The sequence below is a fragment of the Narcine bancroftii genome, chromosome 5 (assembly GCF_036971445.1).
Source record: "Narcine bancroftii isolate sNarBan1 chromosome 5, sNarBan1.hap1, whole genome shotgun sequence".
Taxonomy (NCBI): domain Eukaryota; kingdom Metazoa; phylum Chordata; class Chondrichthyes; order Torpediniformes; family Narcinidae; genus Narcine; species Narcine bancroftii.
In genome coordinates, this window is record NC_091473.1 from 132,133,260 (window position 1) to 132,151,306 (window position 18,047).

Genomic DNA, 18,047 nt, shown 5'->3' on the forward strand with positions numbered 1-18,047 from the left:
AGACATTTGGGACTGCATCCACCGACATTATGAACTGTAGCACCATGGGGGTCACGTGGCAGCCCGCAAGCATGGAGATCGGGCCAGCAAAACGCGTGGTATTAAACAGCGGCATAACTCACTAACACGACCCCTAGCGTAGCGAACCGGCACAGTTGGAAGCTGGGGGAGTACAAGACCAGCAGCCCTAAAATGGCCCTGGCCAGACTGCCCAGCTAACAGAGCTTTACCTCCCTCACTGCAAGTGTGTGTGTTTCTTCATAGCAGGTGGCTACAATATTACATTTTCTGTTATTACAAGGCAATAAAATAATATTGAATACCCTAAGTGTGATCTTGCTCATGCCTTGTGAGCCGAATCATGTTTCCAACTTTTGCACTCAGTACCCAGTCCAATGCCAAAGGCCTTCTTCTTCACCTGGTCGCCCTGAGTGGCCATTTTTTAGGAACGGCGCACTTGTACCCATAAGTCTTGATGAAGGGTCCTGACAATCCCCCCGCCTCCAACATTGATAATTCTTTACCCTCCACAGATGCTGATCCACAGACACTGTTTCTCCATCAGATTGCTTTGTTTGAACTCCAGATTTCACCATTTGTAGTCTCTTGTGTCTCCAATTGAAGATAACAGCTCCAATCAGCTAACTGTCTTGATCCCACTCAGATATGATTGGTTGAGATTTAAAATTAGAACAAATATCGACAAGAAAGGATGAAAAATATCACCTTGCCCCAGGGCAATAACATTTGTATGCACACTCGCTGTGGAACTGCTGTCACAATACTCCAATTCTTTAATTAAAGAGACTAGGTGCAGATTGGGAGTTAAGTTTGCTGAGCTCCTCGGCTCTGACTGCCACATCTCCCAGTGGCCACCTGTTTTAATTCTCAATCCCATTCCCTTGCTGACATGTCAGCCCATGGTCTCATGCACTGCCAGAATGAGACCACCCGCAAATTGGAGGAACAACACCTCATCTTCCGTCTGGGCACCGTCCAACTGGATGCCATTAATATCGACTTCAACAGCTTCTGTTAAACCTCCCATCTTCTTCTTCTCCCCCCAGCTCTCTCTCTCCCCCCACTTTTCCCTCTGTCTCCTTTTACAGAGCCAAAATCAATTCTCTTATCATATTCAATTAACACCTTTTGTTGGACTGGATTTCCTGTTCTTTGCTTCTACCTTGAGGAAGGGCTTAGGCCCGAAACGCTGGAACTAACTTCTACTGTGATGAAATGCTTTGAGAGGGTGGTTATGGCCAGAATTAACATGTACCTAAGCAAAGATCTGGACCTGCTGCAATTCGCCTATTGTCACAATCACTCCACAGTAGATGCAACATCGCTGGCTCACCATTCAGCTCTGGATCACCTCGAAACAGCAATTCATACATACGGCTGCTCTTCATTGACTATGGCTCGACTTTCAATCCCATCGACTTCTTCATCGGAAGACCACAGTTAGTACGAATTAGAAACAATTCTCCTCCTTACTGATTATCAACACAGATGCTCTCCAAGGATGCATGTTCAGCCCACTGCTCTACTCACTATACACCCATAGCTGGGTGGGCAGGCACAGTTCCAATATTATCTACAAGTTTGCCGATGACACCACAGTTGCCGGCAGAATCACAAGCAATGAGGAAGTGCACAAGAGGGAGATGGATCAGCTCAGTGAATGGTGTAATGACCATAACCTTGCACTCAACGTAGCAAAACCAAGGAGATGATTGTGGACTTCAGGAGGAAGTCGGGGAGCACGACCCAGTCCTCATCGAGGGTTCAGTAGTGGAGAGGGTCAACATCTCCAGAGGGTTGTTAACTCGGCCTGCGACATCGCAGGGACCAGACTTCACTCCATCCATCTACCTGAGATGGTGTCTTAAAAAAGCAGCCTCCATCCTCAAAGACCCCTCACCATGCCCTCTTCACTCTGCTACCATCGGGGAAAAGGTACAGGAGCCTAAAGACGAGCACTCACTGGCGCAAGGACAGCTTCTTCCCCACTGCCGTCAGATTCCTGAATAACCAATGAACTATTATTTTTTTTTATATAGTAATGTTGTAATGTGGTTATCATGTGAATGTTTACACTGTGTCGCTGCCTCAAAAACACTGAATTTCATGACTTGTTCATGGCAATACATTCTGATTCTGAAATATATTTTTACCTCCTGTGGATGCTGTGAGACCAGCTGAGTTCCTCGGGTATTTCTGTATGTTTTTACTAATTCTTTAATTCCCTGTCTCACAACGAGAGAGGACTCTTTCCTGAAGTAATTTCACTGGACAGTGCGTTCCCATAGCAGAAGATGTTCAACTGCTGTGTCCCAGAGCACTGCTTCAGTTGACAAGTAATAACTGATCTCTCAGCCAGATGATGGTTTTGTTGCCAATAACATTACTGGAATAAAAATGAACTGGATAAAAGCATAACTTTCAGAATCAAAGGCAAAATAAATTTTTAGCAGCTGCGTTTAATTGAATATGACTGGCTTTTCATAAAAAAAAAGAACATTAAGGGTTCATAAAGATCTAGATTGCATAGTGAAATGGATTTTGCTCTGAGTCATGGGACCTAAAATATTTGCTGTAAATCGTAACATTTCCTTCATGTAGACAAGGTATCCTGAGAAAACAGCAAATGGATTGGAAATGAATCCCATTCCTGGCTCTTATCTTACCTTTCCTTTCAGACTGCTATGAACATACTGAAGAACAAGCCGTGGAATCCTGACAAGCGAGATTATAAATGAACCTTTAACGACTGTTCCCAGATGGTAGTTAAACAGCCTTGAAATCGAAGTGAAGATTGGGTAGCTGGGCAGATTATTTTTGTCCCTGAGGAAAGAATTTGGTGATCATGTGTTAATTTGCAGCCGGGAGGAAAATGAAATGTAGACTTTTTAAAAAAAATAGGTGCTATGTTATCCATCAACAGTGATGTCTAAACCCCTGGCAAGGTGCGGTTTTGAGTCAGGAACACTGCAGCTCCAGATGCTGGGTGGCCTGATGAACAGGACTAGAATAGGGGCCAAGGGTTAATACGTTCATGCCCCAGGGGCAAATGACACCATAAGAGTTCCATCGGAAGGCAGTCATGTCATTGAATAAGCACGAGAAGCCCCTCTCTTTCGCCAAACAGATCAAAAACTTCCAGAACCCAGATGCAAGGAAGAAGCAATTTAGGAATGGACTTTAGGTCAGAAACGGGCCAAAGACCAGATGTCACATCAGCTCCCTCAGATCTCAATCACAGCATGCAGGCTCCCTCAGATCCCAATCACAGCATGTCAGCTCCCTCAGATCCCAATCACAGCATGCCAGCTCCCTCAGATCCTGATCACAGCAGGTCAGCTCCCTCAAATCCCGATCACAGCATGTCAGCTCCCTCGGATCCTGATCATAGCATGTCAGCTCCCTAGGACTCCAATCACAGTAAAAGGCAACTCCCTCAGATCCCGATCACAGTACAAGTCAGCTCAGATCCACGGTTTGAAAAATGGAAGGTCCAGCAACCACAGGGAGGCCAACAGAAGAAGCCCCATTTGCCAAACAGAACCTGCCTGAAAGCTCCCAATAGAAATGTATTTGTGAGGAGCCAAGGGATAAAACTATCATTGCACCAGCTCTCAACTGAATTGAAAACCACATCCTCCTGGCAAGAGATCCAAGAGCTTGCTTGTTGGACAATTAAGCCCAGCTGCGACAAGGAATGTGGGGGTCACACTCCTTTCCCATCCTTGAAACCAGATTTCAGCTTGCTCTCTGATGGCTTTTCTGATCAAGTAATATTTGGGCACGGGCCAAGCTGAAGTGCTGGCTGAGGGCTCGATGTTAATGTTTAAGAATGATTTGAATAGGTACATGGATTGGAGGGGTATGGAGGGTGCAGGTCCATGGCACTAGGCAGAATAATAGTTTGGCACAGATGAAATGGGCTAAAGGGCCTGTTTCTGTGCTGTAATGTCTCTGGCCTCTCAAACATGAAGGGAAACATCTCCTCCTACCTGTTGAAGTAACAACACACCACAGCTCCAGCGATGGTCATCTGCTGACAAGCAAGAAGAAACTCACTGGTCCAGATCAGTCCGATTAAGTGATACCACCACATGTAGCGAATAGCAGAGAGAGCTCTGTATTCAACTTGGTTATCTGCCATGATGTAAGCAGTGCCTGGAGAAGATTTAAAAAACACAAAATTGTAAAATAGAGGAACACAAAAATCAAAAATACAAACCACTCTGCCATTTGGATTATGATCTCCATCCAACTGTATTTGAAAATTTCAAAACATACTTTGCAAATATAAAACATAAGTTTTAACTTTCAGCTGCATTAAATAGAACAAAATTTATACGAACATTGAGGCACAGACAAAAATAATTCAGCAAGTCTTGCACTTGTTCAAAGGTTCCACATGAAAGTACTTCAAACCAACGTTCACATTATTATGAAGAGGTGAGTGGACAGAGGGCCTAGATCAGTGGCTTGCAAACTGCCCCCTAAAATCACATTTCACCTTAAGCAATCCCTATGCCATAGGTGCTCTGTGATTAGTAAGGAATTGCTCAAGGTGGTACGTGAATGGAAAGAAAAAGGCTTAAAATACACTGTTTTAACCGTACCTAATTGACTCATTATGTGCATGGTTTCTTAACTCCAAAGGAAATGGGCCAATGACAAATTTTCTCAAGCAAAATATTTCAGTAACAATTGGGTCTAGAGAAGTGGTTCTCAACTTTCCCTTCCCACTCACATTACACTTTAAGCAATCCCTTACTAATCACAGAGCACCTATGGCATACAGATTCCTTAAGGTGGAATGTGAGTTTAGGGGGCAGTTTGAATACCATTGGTCTAGGTAAGATAGAAACTATTGCACAGTTTTATTTTATTTGCTGCACCTCTCAACGTTTTTGAGTCGTCAAGGTAACATATAGTTTAATGTTAATACCAGTGCGTATCCCTGCCTGTGTTAGGCATATGTCTGCACTGAGGAGTGCAGTTGAACAGAGGGATCTGGGAACACAGATACATTAATTCCCAAAAAGTGATGTCACAGATAGATGGGGTCATAAAAAGATCTTTTGGCTCTCATACATCAAAATATTGAGTATATTTGTTGGGATGTTATGGTGAAGTTGTGTAAGACATTGGTGAAGCCGAATATTGTGTGCATCTTTGGTCATCTAACTACAGGAAAGATATCAAGAAGACTGAAGGAGTGCAGAGAAGATTTATAAGGTCGTTGCTAGGTCTTGAGGAATTGAGTTACAAGAAAAGGTTGAACAGATTAGGACTTTATTTCTTGGAGTGTAGAAGAATGAGGGGAGATTTGACAGGTGTAAACAAAACTAGGAGGGTTACGGATAGAAGCAGGCTTTTTCCACGGAGGTTAGTTGAGGCAAGAAACTAGAGGACATGCGTTTCAGGTGAAGTGTTTAAAAGGAATGTTGGGGGAACTTCTTCACGCAGAGTGCGGTGAGAGTGTGAAATGAGCTGCCAGCTAAAGTGGTGAATGTGGGCTCAATTTTAACATTTAAGAAAAATTTGGACCGAGGCATGGAAAGGAGGGGTATGGAGGGCTATGGGTGGTCTGGGTGCAGGTCATTGGTACGAGGTACAATAATAGTTCAGCACAGACTAGATGGGCCAAAGGTCCTGATCTGTGCTGTTGTGTTCTATGGACCCCACCCTCCAACAAGCTAGTCTTTGTGACTCACACTGGGATGTCCCAGATACAGCTACACAAGTCTTCATGCTAAAAATGACTGAAAATATAGTTTCCAAAAATGTATGAAAATTGGCAATCTGAAGGTGTTTTCCTTATAATGCTTTGCAAAAAAGAAATGCGTTGTCAACCCAGCAAAGATTTCACAGCACAGACAAAAGTCAGGTTCAGCATCACTGGCTCTAACCAGAGTTTACAGATGTACTGGACGAGGAAATGGGTCATTTCCTGATTGGGAGGCTGGGACCTGGCTGGAGCCCCAGCTGCTCATTGGGTGCATCAGTGATTTGAATGAGAAAACTGGGTGTGATGTGTCTGAAGGTATCAATGACTTAAAGCTAGGTGGTCATATGGCCGCACAGTGGAGATATCAACAGGCTGAGTAAATCAGAAAGGAGATGACAGATGGAGATGCCTTTTTCCCAGGGCAGAAATAGCAAACACCAAGTGACAGCTCTACAAAGTGAAGGGAGGAAAGTTTAAGGGAGACACCTGGGGTAAGTTTTTTTTTTAAACACAGAGAATTCTGGCTGTCTGGACTGCATAGCCAGGGAATGTGTCGGAGGCAGAAACATTAGGGGCATTTAGGAAACTCCTAGACAGGCACATGGATGAAAGAAAAATGGACGGTTACAAGGTCGGAAGGGTTTAGTTTTTTTTTGGTAGGAATATATGGTATAGTTCAGCACAACATTGATGGGTCTGTCACGTTCTATGAGCAAATATGGAAAATGTGAGACCTTCCATTTGGATGGAAAATATAGAAATACGGGTTACATTTTGAACAGAGATGGTGTTGGTTCTCATAAGGCTCCTCCTATAGAATTATTGACAGATAACATGGAGGTACAGCAAATAATAAGGAAATTAAGTGTATTTTATTGCAAGAGCATCAGGGTTGAAGAGTAATACCATGCACCAATGATACAAAGCCCGGTTGTGACACCGGCTGGAAGTCTTGGGTACTGACTTAGTTTTCCTTTTTCATGAAGAATCTATTTGCATTAGAAGGGGTGCAGAAAAAGTTCATCAAGTTGATTCCTGGGATGGTGGATCTGATATATAAGCAGACTAGGACTACTGCCTCGAGTTTGGAATGAGAATGGATTTCTCATTCTTAAAGGGTTCGACAAGCCAGATGAAAAGTTGCTGGATCCCCTAGCTGGGTTCTCCAGAATCAGTCTCAAAAGAAGGGGTTGGCATTTAGGACAGAGATGGAAAAAAAACGTCTTCACCCAAAGGACAGCAAATGTTTGAAACTCTCCAGCCTAGAAGCTGTAAAGGCTCAGTCCAAGTACTTTCGGTATTAAGGGAATGAAGGGATAAGGATTACAGTACAGAAGTTGTGCTGAGGTAAAATGGGGGCAATGATCTCATTGGGAGATGGAGAAGACATGAAAGGCCAAGTGGCCTGCTCCTATTTCTATGTTTCATCAAAGAGAGAGAGAGGGGGGGAGAGAGAGGGGGAGAGAGAGAGAGAGAGAGAGAGAGAGAGAGAGAGAGAGAGAGAGAGAGAGAGAGAGAGAGAGAGAGAGCGTGTGTGACAGAGAGAGAGAAAATAAGTTATATGGAGCAAAGCCAGGGTTGGTGCCAAGTGGGGGGCATCCGCAGGCATTGCTCCCCCCCCCAAAACGAGGTATCGTGACCCCCACCGCACACGCTCGCGGCCATCACACCCCCAGATGAGGTATTGTAAACCCCATGACCCAAGACTACTGTCAGACCCGTTTGTGCCCACTGACTACAGTCAGACTCATCCCCCCACCCGTATCACTAGTGTGTGTCACTAGCCGCTAGTGACACATGATACACGCTAGTAACGCTACAGACTTTCCACGTAATATAAGCAGCGCTTTCGTTTGCTATGTAGGAGGGACTGAAGACGTTCACGTTCGGCAAGTAGGTACTACCATCATCACCCCTCTCCCCCACCCCCGTTGAGCGAGTTTTGGAGCTTTAGGCTGTGCCCCCTCCCCCCGATTACCCTAATGCTCACCGCTAAGACTCGTTCTGGTGCCGACCACGGGGCAGAGCAGAAATACTGTGGTCATTGAGAGACTGGAATTGGAGTTTCAAGAAACGAGAACATTTAATTTTACTTATTTTCATGCACAATTACCTTGGAATTTAGCTTACAGGTGAAGTATGAAATTACTGGCAGCAATTACTAACATCAATGGCAATTTTTCGAATCAGCTGGAAAACTCGTTTGTATGAATGTGTTAACTATCAGTTCTTAACTTTTGACAAAGACACCATCTTGTGGGCTGAGGCATGTAGGTCTCTCTCACTCAATGTAAGGGACTTCTTAAAATATTTACACAAATTGGATGCTTAAATTTGCTAAATTCTCATCATGTCTGTGTCGGTTTTCTCCAAGTGCTCTGGGTTTCTCCCACCCTTCAAAATGTACAGGGGTTGTAGGTAAATTGGGGTATTTGGGTGGCATGGGTTTGTGGGCTGTATGAGGCTGTATGTCTAAATTTAACATTTTTGTAGCGTCAGTAGGCAAATAAAACTAATCCAGATTTTCTTACAGTTATAGGTACAAGTAACAGTGACATGTTTATGGGCAATTTTCTTCTGTCCACTGAACATACAAATTGGAATCAAGTGTAGAACACTGGACACCTCAATCCTGCTCTGCCATTTAATGTACATCTGTGGCCTCGACTCCATATTCATGCCTACCCTCAGTAACCTTTCACCCCTTACCTCGTGTCAATCCTTTTCAGTCTGCAACATAGTCAAAGCCCTTCCTTCACCACCTGAGAAAGAGGTCCAAAAACTCATAAACAAAGGGGTGGGGGGCGGGGGGGTGGGGGGGAAATCACATCCGTTTCTTAGATGAGCAACCTCAGTTCCCATAAGAATAAATACTCTTCCTTCATTTCCAAAACGTTTCAGGATCGTCTTTCACAAGTTAATTGAGTCACCTCTCACTCTTTTAAACTCCAGCAAATACAAACCTAGGCCTTCCAACCCTCACCTCATGAGGAAAGCCACCAATTACAAACACCAGTTTAGTCATCCTTCAATGGATTGCTTTTGATGCATTATCGTCCTTTCTTAAATAAGGAGTCAATATTGTGTTACATACTCCATATGTGGTCTCACTAATGCACTATATATCTGAATCACATGACTACATCAGGAAACAACAACATTGTTAGCTTTTTTTAGTTGCATAATTTTTAAAATTTAATTTGTAATTTAGAGGTACAAAATGGTAACATGCCTTTCTGGCCCACAAGCTCACACCGCCCAAATAGACCAATTGATCTACAAGCCCAGTGCCTTTTGAATGGTGGGAGGAAACGAGAGCACCCAGAGAAAACCCACGTAGACACAAGGAGAATGTACAGACAACGCTGGATTCAAACCCAGTTCGCTGGCGCTGTAACAGCATTGCACTAACCGTGCTGCCCTTAGTTAAAAAATGCACCAATAACCCCACTGGATCACAGACTTCTGTCTATTCTCATCACTTAGATAACATGCTTTGTTTGATCTTGCTGGCAAAATGGACAATTTTATCAAATAACATTTGCAATGTTAACACCCTCCTGGTCACATTGTCCTGATGGTTCCCTCTAACACAGCAGCAAGTTCATTTAAGTGTTTGCAAAAGGAATAAGAGGTGAGGGGTAGTTTCGCTCTGGGACTTAGTTTACTTCAACCCCTCAAGGCTTGTGAATGGCTACATGACTCAAGTCTGACAGAGTTGGGCTATCTGCTTCGGGTTCTGGCCAAGTCTTTTCTCTCTCATTCCTCTTCCCCCCATCTCACCCTTCGCACTTCCATCCAACTCCCACTGTAGCCAATATTATAGACACTGAAGTTCCCTCTTTAATGGTTATCAAGATGTAAAAGTAACCCAGCTAAACCCAATCAGCTATAATAGACCATCTACTGATTTAATACACTCAAACAAAGCAGGATGGAAAGCATTGCTTGTAAAAGAATCTGAAGATATTTTAGGTGCTTTGCAGCCTCTTTGAAGGAATGCTGATAATCTGAAATAATGGATTCTTCATGCACTAGAACAAGCCTAGAACATTACCAGTTCCAGTAGCTTGACATTCTATTTCCCACGCTAGGTGTGTCTCGGGAGAGACGGCCAACTTTTAAGGCATATTGTGTGCTCTGCAGCACCGCATCCATTAGCACCTGGTTTTGAGTTGCTCAAAGCCTTTCCCAATCTTACAGAGATCAACATGTCTGTCCAGGGTCTGATGCACTGCCAGAGTGACACAACACCTAATATTCGGATGGAATTAACATCAACTTCTCCAGTTTCCATTAGCACCACCGCCCCCCCCATCTCCTTTCCTCTAGTCTGTCTCTCTTTCCCTCCGTCTCCTTTCCTCCAGTTCTGCATTCATAGAGGCACCTCCTACCTGGATCAATTCTCACATTTCCTCCTCTCTATATCCATTATCGTCTTTTGTATGTTGGCCTGTGCTCCTCCCCACTACCCTTTCTTCTCTTCTCCCCAGCTTTTTAATTCAGCCTGCTTTCTACTCATACCTTGAAGACGGGCTCAAGCCTGAATTATTGGTTTTATATCTTTACCTCCGATGGACATTGCGAGACCTGCTGAGTTTCTCCAGCATTTCTGTGTGTTTACTACATTTACAGCATCTGCAGGGTTTTGTGTTTCACTCCAGCTAGCAGCGGAGTGTCATCTGGAATCAAAACAATTCCAAACTACAACTCATGTTTCAAAGAGATGTGATCCTTGTAACATTATTTCAAGACACTGCACTTAAAAATCTTGTGAAAAGTAAACGGTCTGATACACACTATTGAAAACACAGCCTGTTTAATTGGTACCCCAAACTCCACCAAGAAACATTCATTCCCTTCAGTGGGTCTGTACCGTGTACCAATGGAAAACCACACCCCCCAAGTCGCACACCACCCTCAGTTGAAAGTATATTGCCATTCCTTCATTGTCACCGGCCCTATACCCTAGAAGTCGCTCCCTAATAGAAAGACTGCAGCAGATCAAGAAAGTGGCTCACCACCACCATTTCAAGGGCAATCTAGGATGTACAATAAATGCTGGCCTTGATGGCTATGTCCAAATCCCAAATAGATAAGAAAAAAATTAATGGATACCAAATTTCAAGTAATAAGGGCACACAAAATAATTAGGCAATTGCAAACTAATGGAAGGACATGGTTCTTTATAAATGACCTAGACGAAGAAGTAGATGGATGGGTCAGTAAGTTTGCAGATGATACCAAGGTTGGAGGAGTTGTCGATAGTGTTGACGGTTGTCGTAGGTTGCAAAAGGATATAGGCAGGATGCAGAGTTGGGGAGAAAAGTGGAAGATGGAGTTCAATCCTGATAAGTGTGAGGTGATGCATTTAGATTGTTTTTTTTTTTGCAGGAATATATAGGTCGGCATAACATCGAGGGCCAAAGAGCTTGTAGTCGCTGTATGGTTCAATGCCCTATTCTCCGTAGAGTTCTATTTCAAGCTAACTTGAATACAGTGGTACATGCTGTGTTTTAATTAGCAATGAATGGAAATCAGTGCCACAGCCACCCACCTGCAGTGCCCAGACTTAGAATCACAACCACCCAATACATCCAAAACAAGGCGAGGATAATGAAGGTCCACAGCGGCTGGAGCAGCAACAGTGGGACACTACGGAGCAGATTACTGGCGATCCGGAACAACTGGATAGTCAGCCTTATCTTCTTCCTCATGACCAGGGTCAGCCCGATAATGATGACCTACAGAGGCAGTAAATATTTCAGCACACAGAAGATAAACAAAGCCCTCAGAATCCATACTCCAAGCAGGGCCAGCGTGGGGACTGACAGCAGCAGTTTGCTTTTATAAAATGTTTTCTGCTATAGCTAAGCTGTTTTTGTTTTCTCTTATAAATTACAGAAGTATTATTATTAGAAAGATTTTTCCTGTGGCTTAGTTGCATGTTCCGTCCAAGATTTTTTTCTCCCTGCTTTTCTGTAGCTACATATTTCAATAACATTAAATGTCTATCTGTAAATACACTAAAAACATTCTTAATATTCCTTGCTGAAATGGGACAGGGGGGGGGGGTCTTAGATGCCATCAAATAAAGTAGTTTATATATTCACACACTTTCGACTGCTTCAAGAGCGTCCATGATCCAAGCGAAGAAAGCATTGTACACTGAAGTACTCTTGTTCAATCATTTCAGAATTTAACCTTAGCTAAATATAAAATTACACTAAAGCACAGAGGAATACAGAGAGATAGATATTATGGAGTTAGCTCAGGCAATTGCAGGCATCGCGTGATCTAGAATTTGTTCTCAGATAAACCTTAACTGAACCAAGCTGAATTTGACTACTTCAAGTAATCCAGAAGGGACTGGATTTAAGGTTCTTACTGATACACTGGTTGCAATAATAGCGAAGCCCAGTAATGATCTTGTGTTTTCCGCCTCTGTTTCCAAGATTACGTTGCGAGTGTTGACATTGTCATAGTACAGCCACCACAGGACTCCCGATACAACTAGGAGAGAGAAAAAAGATCACTGGGAAATGAAAACCTGTTTTGCAGGAAAGGAGAAGAGGATGACTTTTAAACATGTACGATAAGCAGGATGAACTTTTGAGCAAGAACCTCTTTGTTGCATAGCAAGCAACCAAATTTATCCTCAAGGTTGACGGCACATGCCAATGGGCATTGGTGGCAGAGATGACCATTTTCCATTTGGGTCCTTCATGCCTGGCCATGATGTCACGGTGGAGAATGCAGTGTGGCGGTGCACATTTGGTGGGGGGGTTGTCATTGGCATGGAACAGTTTTATACAACACAGGTGTGTATGGCTGGCCCGCCTCCGTGCTGACTGTACCAGCAACTCCTCCCCTTGGAATCCCCTAATAAAGGCAGTTATGCCCAGACCCCTCCCCCAGTACGGGCTCTGCACTCGGGCCAAGCAACATGAGTGTACATACAGTTTTAAGCAATTAAAAGCCTATCGTTCTGGCAACTTCTAGTCCTTGACATTACTTGATAGTGCATCAACAGTCTTTTGTGCACTTTGTAGGGAGGTCTGGTACATAGCCACGGAGTCTGACACTCCATGTCAAATAGACTTGCAGACTATTATTCAGCTGGAGAGAAAATTCAAAATTTGGAGGTTCAAAGGGACTTGGGAGCCCTTGTCCAGGATACTCAAAATGTATCCTATCCCCAGTTTCTAGAGGAATAATATAAATGAGCAGGGATGCAATCTAGGGCACTGGTGAGACCTCACTTGGAGTACTGAGTATTGTGTACAGGTTTGGATGCGTTATTCGAGAAAAGGCATGCTGGCATTGGGAGAAGGTTCACCAGAATGATACCAGGAATGTAAGGGTTAGCATCTGAGGAACGATTGTCAATTCTTGGACTGGACTCATTGCTGTAGAGAAGGATGAGGGGGACCTCAGAGACATTTCAAATGCTGAAAGGCTGGACAGAGTAGATGTGGCAAGGTTATTTCCCATGTTAGGGGAGTCTGGGACAAAGAGGCACAACTTCAGGATAAAAAGGCATCAAGTTAAAACAGAGATACAGAAAAATTTCTTAAGTCAGAGAGTCATGAGTATGTGGAACATTGTCACAGGCAGCTGTGGGAGTGAGGTCGTTGGGTGTATTTAAGGCAGAGATTGACAGGTATATGATTAGTCAGGGTATCAAGGGTTTTGGGAAGAAGGCTGGGGACTGGGGCTGAGTGGGAGGTTGGTTCAGATGATGGAGCAGACTCTATGGGCCTACTTCCGCTCCTATATCTTGTGGTCTTGTGACACTGGATCATTCTTGAAGCAAGGTCTCCTTTGAGATTTTAGCTTTTCTAGCCTGTCCCCACAGCCCATATTGTTGAGAGCTCCTTTGAGCACCAAAACTTCCTCAGCATGGCTTGAACATGTCATCTTCCCCCTTCCTAGCCAAAAATTATGCCCACAATCCCAACTTCCCTTCCCATCCGATTGGGATCTCCTCTTCGTTGCTCCCTCACGCACCACTCAATGCCTCAATGAACCCTCAGAGTCCTGACCCTCCCTTCTGTAAACTATGATTCTGTGCCTTACCAGCACAAGTTAAAATCACCCTATTGCAACCCCTCGCCTTGATGCGAACCTTCTTCCTGGAGGCTTTGGGTTTGACCATCCGGTCAAACAGATTCCAGAAGAACAACCACATCAACGAAAAGGGTGCAATTAGATTAGTGTCGACTCACTTACACAGCAAACCAAAAATCATCAAGGTTAAGAAGATGTGAACTAGTAGTTCAGCGATAAATCTGAAGATGGCCACCATAATGAAGGCGAGAGCTGTGGAACCGAACAAAGAGACAGGTTCACTATAATCGGGGTTAGTCGTGCATTGCATTCAACTATTTGTGTTTGCAATTTCTAGTATCTTTTGTAAATAATGTTAACAAAGTTCTTAAACGTTGCATGCTAGTACTTTTCCCAAAGCTGTTGACCAATTAAAATATTTTTCGCTTTCTTTTTACATCTTTATCAATCTCCTAGGCCACACCGACATATATTGGTTTATACTTTTTAAGTATGATAATTTGGTCAAATAGAATCTTTTCTCCATTTAAAAAACTACTAAATGTAACCACCACAAAGTAGCAGAGGGTACAAAATGTATCAGGCAGCCCAACACTATTACAGCACCAGTGTCCCAGGTTCAAATCCCGTGCTGTCTGTCAGGAGCTTGTACGTTCTCCCCCTGTATGCATGGGTTTCCTTTAGGAGCTCCAGTTTTCTCCCACCCTTCAAAATGTTATAAGTTAATTGGGGTATTTTGGCAGCATGGGCTGGAAGGGCCTGTTACCATGCTGTACGTCCAATTGAAAAATTTCAAAAGGTTCGATCAGCAGTCTGTGCTGAGTGAAGCGACTCACAAATTAGTCTCAACATCCCTCAGCCAGAGATGTCCATTGGAGGGTCACTTTTGGGTACCATTTAGATGAGGCAGATAAAACAACAGTCGACGAAGACTTATTCTCCAGGCCTATCCAGGAGCAATGATTGAGTAGAGTGATAAATTGCCAAATGGTCCCAGTGGCATACAATGCTAATTGATAAGGACTAATTAAAACTATATGTCAATAACATCTTGCAGTGGTAAATTTTCTCTAAAATATTTAAGCTGAGAAATTGGACAGTAAAAATGTAGTTGTGTCCGTCTTTTTAAATATATCGCACAAACTATTTTTTGAGGTGTTTGAATCCACTTGCTTTTCAAATCCAGTACATTGGGAAAAGGGACTGTGCACTACTTGACCTCATTTGCAAAACACTGGTGGACGTTTTCGTGTTGCATATCATGCAAAGGATGACATCATTAATGTGCTCATTCCAGATTCACTGACATAAATTGTTCCATAGAATCGTGACCTACAACTTTTGTTTTTAATTGGACGTTAAGCATGGAGCTTAAATGTGCTTAGAATGGGCAACTATACATGGATTCAAGAGTATATATTAGGACAGGTCTTCATTTTCATTCTGGTTCATATGTGCCCTCCCCTTGCAAACAAGGGGCAGAGGCAACCTTTGGCCCCAATAATTGGTGTGGCAGAGACCCAAACTGGGCCATTTGTTACTCAGCATTGGCTCTTTAAACTTCACGCTGCCACAATCCCTTTTTATTTCTGGATTTTCCTGCTTCACCTCTTCACATTTTCTCCCTGACTCCCAGTTTTCCCATTTCTCTAAAGTGCAAGGCAGCCTGTGCATCTGTCACTTTAAAAGTGGGCAACTCGTGAACAGGATGGCAACTGGGAACACACAACACACTTTACAACAGCTTTAATGAGAGACAAATTCAATAGTAATTTCTCAATGCCAAAGTGGATGTGACTCCCTCATCCACTCATCCCTTCTCACTTAGCGTCCCCTTGGTACCTACCCCTGAGACCACAGGAAATGCTGCACTTGCGCCCACACCTCTATTTGGGACCCCAAACATTTCACTTGTGAATCCGCAGGGGTCCTCTACTGCATCTGGTGCTCCTGTTGTAGTCTCGTCAGCATCGGAGAGATTGGATGCAGACTGGGAGATTGCTTTGTTGGGTACCTTCGCTCTGTCTGCTGCAATAACAGTGGCTAACCGCTTCAATTTTGCTCCCCATTCACTCCGACATGTCTGTTCATGACCTCATGGACTGCCAATCTCAAACTACCCATAAATTGGAGGAACAACACCTAATGTTCTATCTGGGCACCCTCTCCAACTGGATGGCATTAACATCAACTTCTCTGGTTTCCGTTAGGCCACTCCCCTGTTTCTCTCTCTCTTCCCCATCCACCAGCTCCCCACCTTCTTCCCTCTCCATTCAGAGATCTACCTCTCCCGCTGCCACTTCTCAGCTTGTTTCTCTCTCTGCCCTCCCACCCAAATTCTCCAATGACCTCCTGCCGGTTGGCCTGCGCTCCCCTCCATGCCCAGGGTTGCCGTCAGTACGTCTAATTGGAGGGCATTAGGGTAACCAAGGGGGGGGGGGGGCACAATCTGATGTTCAAAAACTTGCTCAGTGGTGGTGGGGGGGTGAGGAGGTGGTGGTGGTGCCTACCTACCTACCATGAACCTCCTCTGTGCGCTGCCACTGTCATTCGTTCCCCTCCCTTGATGTAACAGACAAACATGCTGTTCATATTCTGTGGAGACTAGTGACAGTGGTGCTGAGGGTGGGTGGCCACAATAGCTCATTTGGGGCAGCAATGGCCGCGAGCGGGTGGGTGGTCACAATACCTCATGGGGTGGGGGGGAATGCCCGCAATTTGGCACCAGCCTGTCCATTCCCCTTCTTTCTTCCTTACCCAACATTTTTATTGCTTGCTTTATGCTCATACCTCGACGAAGGACTCAGCCCTGAAATGTTGCTTATGTATCTTTGCTTCCGATGAACACCGCGTAACCTGCTGAGTTTCTACAGCACTTTTGTGTATTAAAATGCAATCAGAGCATGTGCAGACTTTCTTGTTTAACTAAGTATACTATTGCGGTTGTTTCTTAGGTAATTTTGTAGCTGATGCAATTATTTTTAAACTAATTACCTGTTCGGCTTCAGCAAGTAAGATTTTTGATGCACATGTACATTGTACAATGTGTATGACAATAAACACATTATCAGCTTGCAGTTGCTTCATTGTAACTCAGACTAAGTCCTGGAACTCCCTAAACCACAAAACAGTGAGAGGTTTTTCACCACAACCACTGCAGCAGTTGCAAAAGGTGATTCATCAATCTCCATCTCTCGGGCGATTCATAAATGTTGGCCTTGCCAGCTATGCCCAAATCCCACAAACTAATGAATGGAAGTATTGGCCGCTTATGTTCCAGCCTGCGCTTCTATTTTTTACAGAGAAGGAGATTGATGTTCGAATTCCATGGGGTAACAGGTTGTACATGTTCAGCACTTCAAATGGGCCAAATGTACAACAAATTACATTAGTATTGCAATTTTAACCAAGTGGGTCATCTCAAAGCACTCCAAAGGAGCTTTGCCAGAATGGTGTGAAACACAAACTTCTGCAGAGGCTCTGATTGTACAGAAATGCTGAAGGAACTCAGCAGGTCACGCGGGTCCTTTTTTGCTCATACCTCGACGAAGGGCTCATGCCCGAAAAGTCCAATGAACATGGCATGACCTGCTGCTTTACTTTGTCAGACTGGTTAATAGTTTGGATTTTAATGAAGAGCTTAAAATTAGGAAAGAACATCTGTCGCAACTGTTCTTCTTGATCCGTGAAGCTCCAGAAAGAGAAATAACAAGGTCGGGTCAGATACAGCAATGAGCTCTCTGAACCCTTCTCCATTAACAATGGCGTGAAGCAAGGCTGTGTTCTCGCACCAACCCTCTTTTCAATCTTCTTCATCATGATGCTGAACCAAGCCATGAAAGACCCCAACAATGAAGACGCTGTTTACATCCGGTACTGCACGGATGGCAGTCTCTTCAATCTGAGGCGCCTGCAAGCTCACACCAAGACACAAGAGCAACTTGTCCGTGAACTACTCTTTGCAGACAATGCCACTTTAGTTGCCCATTCAGAGCCAGCTCTTCAGCGCTTGACGTCCTGCTTTGCGGAAACTGCCAAAATGTTTGGCCTGGAAGTCAGCCTGAAGAAAACTGAGGTCCTCCATCAGCCAGCTCCCCACCATGACTACCAGCCCCCACACATCTCCATCGGGCACACAAAACTCAAAACGGTCAACCAGTTTACCTATCTCGGCTGCACCATTTCATCAGATGCAAGGATCGACAATGAGATAGACAACAGACTCGCCAAGGCA

The 18,047-nt window shown here is 44.1% G+C and overlaps 1 protein-coding gene across 2 annotated transcripts in view; it reads right to left on the reverse strand.

The window, feature by feature from the left end:
• LOC138763975 (choline transporter-like protein 3) overlaps positions 1-18,047 on the reverse strand; it is a 130,133-nt gene that overhangs the window by 64,557 nt on the left and 47,529 nt on the right. For both annotated transcript variants that reach the window (XM_069939083.1, XM_069939084.1), the window contains exons 7-11: positions 13,976-14,065; positions 12,132-12,256; positions 11,301-11,487; positions 4,014-4,179; positions 2,688-2,844 (exon numbers count right to left, since the gene is read on the reverse strand). In XM_069939083.1, the coding sequence (XP_069795184.1) occupies positions 2,688-2,844; positions 4,014-4,179; positions 11,301-11,487; positions 12,132-12,256; positions 13,976-14,065 (725 nt within the window). The remainder of the gene's footprint in view (positions 1-2,687; positions 2,845-4,013; positions 4,180-11,300; positions 11,488-12,131; positions 12,257-13,975; positions 14,066-18,047) is intronic.